General features: G+C 42.6%; 1 protein-coding gene across 1 annotated transcript in view; it reads left to right on the forward strand.

The window, feature by feature from the left end:
* Positions 1 to 6,771, forward strand: part of GLI3 (GLI family zinc finger 3) — a 277,633-nt gene that overhangs the window by 264,166 nt on the left and 6,696 nt on the right. Inside the window, exon 12 of the mRNA XM_007468195.1 lies at positions 4,745 to 5,035. Coding sequence (XP_007468257.1) covers positions 4,745 to 5,035 — 291 coding nt within the window. The remainder of the gene's footprint in view (positions 1 to 4,744; positions 5,036 to 6,771) is intronic.

The raw sequence follows: 6,771 nt of genomic DNA on the forward strand, positions 1-6,771 counted from the left end.
TGCATTCAAAGGACGACCCTGTAAGCACCAAGGAGAGATTCAGAAGCAAGGTGTTGACAGCGGACAGCTTACTGCTAAGACAGCCACTTTTGTTTGTTTTCTCCAGGTGGTATCTTCAAAGGCGCTTATATCAAAAAAGACTTTTGCAGAGTAACCCACCTTAGCTAAATAGGGCTTCCAGATATTCTAAATTCCAAAGGATCTTGGAAGCTAGAAACCCAGAATGGTTTCTAGTCAGTTATTTAAGATAATATATTGAGTAAAGCTTCATGGTCGTAGTTGGTTCCTGTTGTGTTGTTGTTATTTTTAGATAAGCATAAGAATGAGCGAAAATGATTTCCAATTCATTTTGTTTACATTTTAATGCACGTCTGCCTGCAGACCTCCAATTTCTCCGTGAAGATCTAGCTTAGATTCTTCCTCCTCTGTAAAGTCTTCTCTTGAATGTACCAGAGATTAACACAAAGGCTCCCCACGTTTGTGGTAGAAATAGGCTAGCTACCCAGAATTTGTTCCCATGAGATATAGTTCTGCCCCACAAAGTAGGTCATCAGTTTGCTCGAAATTGTGTGAGAGGAGCATTTTGACCTTGGCATGACTCTCATCTGACCCCACAAGGTGCCATTCAGGCCCATTCTTGATCTTCCAGATGGAGAGCTGGGAGAGGGAATTTGGTAAAAGTGGACCATTCAGCTCACTGGCCATTGGCTTGAAGGCGGCAGAGATGGTCCTCATCAAGTTTCCTTTCAGCCGAACTGACAGAGCAAAAACATCTCTAAGAGGATTAGCCACACTCAAAAAAAGCACACTCACACAGAAACTCACACACAAGTTCACTTATACAGACCCTTTCTGAATGGTTCATAGTAGAATAAGGAAATCTGAGGCCTTTAGGATCTCTTATTATTGACCCAGTGTTTGCAGATGCTTTAGAGGAGATGCCACATCTCCATCTTTTACCTCAAAAATGCTTTACAGTGTGCGATAGTTGCGGTGTAATCCGCTGTACTTGTTTTGTACCAACTTCTAGGGTGTCTAGAATAGGCAGATCCATAGAGACAGAAAGTAGATTGGTAGTTGCCAGGGGCTGGGCGAGGGGGAATAGGGGTGACTGCCAATACGTGCAGGGTTTCTTCTTGGAATAATGAAGATATTTTGGAATTTGATACTGGGGACGATTGCACAAGATTGTGAATGTACTAAATGCCACTGAACTGTGCAGCTTAAAAGGGTTATTTTTACGGGATGTGAATTAAATCTCAATTTAAAATGTTTTAGGGGATTTGATTAACTTAGAATTTAATTAATAAGTTTACATTTCATGTATTTAAGTACAATTATGACTAGAAACTTAAGAGGGCATTCATTCCTATAGATTCTCTCCTGTTATTGTGGATCAATTTGGGCACTGGGTATGTTAGGACTTTAGCAGTGCATACATATAAACATAGTTACTGAGCTTTTTATCTTTTTATGGACTTCAAATGTGTGCCCATGTCTCTTTGCTTTAATTAAGTGCATTATATTTAAACATGAACTCTTCTGTGCAGTAAAAAGTGCAATGATGTAGAGAGTTTAATATCCGTCATGAGATTAAGACATACCTTGGTCAACAATATCTTTCACCAAGGTTGAGCAATTTACCTAAAATAAATTATTAACATTAGCCATAGACACATAAATATAATTTTATTCACAAACACGTAAATCATTTTTTTCTCAATTCCACATAGAGAAAGCCCTCGTCCTTGCGTATGAGTGATGGACGGTTTCAGATACACCAAAATTAAGTGTATCCAGGAAATCCAGACTTGCCTCATCAAGCAATTGTAGACAAATCTAGATGTCTTCTTTCATTTCTTTGCTCTCTTATTTGTATCTTCGTTCTTTCACTGAACAAATATTGATAGCTAGTTATCTGCCGAGCACTTTGCTATTCTAGATGAGGCAAGCAGGGCGGAGTAGAACAGGAAGGGAGCAACACCCATTCGGGTAATCTAGGTCTCCTCCCCGCCCCCATGGCTGCCCTGCCCATTTAGGGTCACTGAACCATCACAGTGGCCTCTGACCAGGCTCCCTACTCCAGAACAGGGAGCTCCCATTCCTCCCAAAACCAGACAAAGCCAGTTTCCTGGAGCTCTGATTCGGTTGTATCTTCCTCTGCAGAAAGTTCCAGTGGCTCCGTTTTTCCTATAGGAAATGTTTAGACTCCTTAGGCTTGTATTTGCTCTCACTGGACCCAAGCCTTCCCTTTCACCATTCCCTTGACCTCTCACAATGGTGACCATGAATGGAACCTTCCAGACAGCCATGCCTGCATGCCTGAAGTGGTCCTGCTGCTGGACCTTTGCTCTGGATACTTTTTTTTTTTTTTTTTTTTTTTTTCCATCCTCTTGCCCTCATTTTTATCCTTCAGCATCCTGTTTGTCTCTCAGGACCCAACTACGACGCCTCTGCCTAATCAAAGCTCTGTTTATTGAGCACTTATTATGTGCCCCACATCACATCGTGGTAAGCACCGCGTGCACATGATCTGATTTAGCCCGTACCCTGACCCCATGAGCTGGGCATTATACCCAGATACAGAAACTAAATTGATGCCTCCCATGATCATCCCAAGGATGATCTGTCCACATCTGTCCACATCCTTGTCTAGCATCCACACTTTGTACTGTAGGTAATTCATGCTGTCTTATTTTTCCTACCATATTTTATACCCCTTGAGATTTGATCTTGTCTTATAAAACTTTATGCTCAGCGTCTTGCCTATAGTAGGGGCCATTAAATGTTTACCAAAAATTTTATTTGGATACATTTTACACAGTTAAGTATAATAAGTATCCCCACTTTCACAAAGTACCTTTCAGTTCAGGGAGTCAAGAAGGCAATGACGGTACCAAAAGTTAAGCATCCAGGACAGGAAATACGGGTAACTCAGAATCATGACAACATTTATCTTTACCTAGCATTAGATGCATTTCAGTCATTCATCACAACAGAATTTGGGGGTCAAGATACGTAACTGAGTTAATGTGTTTTCTTGTGAAGTTAAGTTTCCTGACCCTGTGTTCTTGGAGTTTTTTTGTAGGTGGCTATTGTATATGTCCACATGCAAGGGCACATGGGCACACATGTATTTGTATGTTCTGTTGGTCCTGGAAATGCAGGAGCTGATGAACATTAGCAGATTCATTCCACCTCTAGCTGTGTTCTCATTTCCAAGCTAACCCATGATACGTACATGCAGATATTTATGGGAAGAGTAGCTCTTCAAACATGTAACACTGGCCTGGCTTTGTGTTCCCTCTCCCTACCCCATACATTCCTGTCTGTCTGTCACAGCAGCAGAGTGAGCAAAGCACAGGGCCGAGGTCAGATGCTATACGGTAATAGCACTAATCATCAGAGCCATTCTTCTGTCCCTAATGCATAGAATTTGATGTGCTCATTTCATTATATATATGCTGCAAATCACACAAGCTCCTGAATAGAAGTAATTTGTAGTTAATGGGAATCAATTCTACCCAAAAGAATCTCAAATTTGGAGGTGAGATCTCTCAAGATAATTTCTGGAATCTTTACTTCACTACATTAGGACATTTCATCATTTTAGGTAGCTCTCAGTCTGTTCTTGGGCTTTTAGGGAAAAAGCATCATTCTATAAGACAGGGAATCTTTTTAATATAACGGTAATGGATGCATTATATTAAGCATGACTTTTATGACTATTGTTTACCTAATAGCTCATATTCTGGTATACACAGAGGTAAATATAGACTCATGTAAGTATCCTTGAATATATTAGATTTCAAGGGAAGTAAACGAAATCACAGTTCTGACATTGTGACAGTTCTGACATCATGAATACAATGCCATGAGTTCTGTGATGTGAGTAAAAATTCAGCTATAAGGGTCCATATAATTTTTTATGACTGTATCTGTAGGCTTGATCACTGGCCCACATAGAAAATAAAAGTAGCGTGAAATAATTCCTAGATCTTAGTACTCTCGAGCAGAGCCTCATCCAGGAATCCTCGTCTCCAGGACGACATCCATCCGCCCTCATCGGTTTACGAGTAAGCATCCGTGGACACTCCGACAGGACTTACGACTTTGGAGATCAGAAAGGTTCTGGATATTCTGAGCCCTAAACAACCCCCGCAGTTGTAATACAACCCCAAAGAAAGTGTTTTAGTGATATCTAACCCGGGAGAGGCTGCAGGCAATTTTTTTTTTTTTTCTTTTTACTGTGTCAATGTGTAAAGAGCTCATTTTCAAAGGAGGTAGAGTGATATTAGGTCTGAGAACCAGGACATTTGTAAGAAAGGTCTTCACACCAGCTCTCCCCAAAGCGTTCTCCTCATTAAAGGATGGGTGTCCTTTAGCCGCCTTCTGTTATCATCAGCAGTATCATCACCACCATCCTCATCATCAGATTATCTCTTGAGCACCACGTGACACCATACTTCTTCCTACTCACAGGATAAATGCTTCCAAGAACATAAGCGCAATTTACACGTTCTCCGCTCACCCTGAGCACTCTCTAAAATAATAGTGTATTCAAGTTGGATTCTTAAAGGTTTATTAAACCTTTGCACCATTTAGAGGGTTTTGAACACCTCACAGCCTTGTGATCGTGCTTTGAAAGAATTAAAAATATAATGAGTAGCCACAAAAGACCGTCGGGCGGGGGAATAATCGCTTTGATAACAACCTATTCTTTCATCCTTGGGGCATTTGGCAGAAACCGTACGTGTGCAAAATCCCCGGCTGCACCAAGCGCTACACAGACCCCAGCTCCCTCCGGAAACACGTGAAGACCGTGCACGGCCCCGAGGCTCACGTCACCAAGAAGCAGCGTGGGGACGTGCATCCCAGGCCCCCGGCGCCACGAGATTCCGGCGGCCACTCACAGTCTAGGTCACCAGGCCGGCAGACTCAGGGAGCCCTCGGGGAGCAAAAGGACCTCAGCAACACTACCTCAAAGCGGGAAGAATGCCTCCAAGTGAAAACGGTCAAGGCGGAGAAGCCCATGGTATGTCATTCGCTTTCCTTCTGGTTTTCCCCCAAAGTCCTCCCAGGTCTTTAAAGGGGCCAGGTAGGGCGCTGAGGGCAGGGGCGAGGGGCGGACTTCACTGCCCCGTTCTCACTGCATCCCACTGTTTGATTTACGGAGGTCAGAGCTCCCTGATCCGGATGGCCTACCCCAGGTTGATCTGCACAGCAGAGCTCAGCTCAGAAAAGAGTTCCAGGGTTTCCTAACTGGTTTTTGAAATCCATCTGGAAGCATCCCACCTTGTGGCAGGTCGACAGACACCACAGTGCACATTTTCAGCAGGTCTCTAATGTAGAGAATCCTCCGTTCAGTCCTTCTGTAAACGTATTTTCTGACTTCTTTGCCTTGGTGACCCCAAGATAAATAAGCCACGGCCCCTATTCTTTATGGGTCTGTAGTCCAGTGGGATAGCGAGACCAAGAAACAAACACAACTCAGTGTGATGGGGCTTTAAGACAAGTCTGGGTCAGAGGGTTCGGAGCCAGTGCACTTGAGGACACGACGGGAGGGCAGAGGGCAGGTGGCCTCCAGGTTCAGTGCTCAGAGAGGCGAAGGACCGCATGCTGGAGAGCAGGACCAGGAGCGGCCAGGCCCCAGCCTTGGGGCCCCGGGGGAATGTGCCAGAGTAAAAAGAGGGGGAGGATATAAAGGGATTTTTTTTTAGGTTTTCTAAGTTGTTAGAAAAGACAACTCCAGTGCCAATCTAGAGACTGGCTGATAGGCTTCGAGACCATATCTGCAGTGGTGCCTGAACTGAGGAGGTGGAAAGCAAGGGAGGGATTTGAAAGACATCATCAGCAAAAATCGTATGGTTTGATGACAAATAGGAGACATGGATTAAGCTACTGTTGCAGCTTCTTTCAAACTTCACTTGGTGATTTTGCCTTATGCATGGGCCAGAATGAACTATCTAAAATTTTTCCAAAGACAACGAGAAAAATGAAGAGAGTAGCGATCAGAGGAGATTTAGTACATTTGTGTTTGGCATATGTATAATGCGGTCAGCTCTGCGCTTTGGGCTCTAGTCTGTCAATCTCGGGATGTGGAAGAAACGTACTAAGTAGAAGTCACAGGCTTAGACTTCCAGATGCATGGAAATGACCAGACAGGCAGATTTCTACTCAGTTCAAGGAAGCATTTGCTTAAAATTAGAAAAGTCCAAGAATTATATGGACATCCTGTGAATTCCTAAGTTATGTCACCATGTAGCGGTATGTCTGGGCGGGAATTAATGCACATAAAATTTCAGAATCGATAGAGTGGAGTTTAATGACTTACTGAGTTTGTCTTTCAACTCTTACGAGTCTTAGAAAGTGACACTAAGTCTAGCCCCAAATCATGCAAATAATCTATCCAGATGTATCATTATTTCCCAGGGGGTAGCCCTACTTTGCTTTTAAAAAACACCTTAGTAAGAAGTTTATATACGTGTTATGACTGATCACTATACTTTTAAATTAATCAATTTGTAAACTGTGTTTTATATACTTTTTTGGGGGGGAGCATTTATCAATTTCCTAAAATAAAGTCCACCTATATAATAATTGTGCAAAAGACTCAACCGTTTATCCTCAAGTGTTTAATGAAACAAGGGAAGTGAATTTGTGGTCTCCTAGATTATGTCATTGAAAGACAATGATTTATGTTTTTAGGACATCCTGGGAACCCAGAATCCCTTGTACTTTTTTTTTTTTTTTTTTTCGGTACGGGGGCCT

The sequence above is a fragment of the Lipotes vexillifer genome, unplaced genomic scaffold, assembly GCF_000442215.2.
Source record: "Lipotes vexillifer unplaced genomic scaffold, Lipotes_vexillifer_v1.1 scaffold589, whole genome shotgun sequence".
NCBI lineage: Eukaryota > Metazoa > Chordata > Mammalia > Artiodactyla > Lipotidae > Lipotes > Lipotes vexillifer.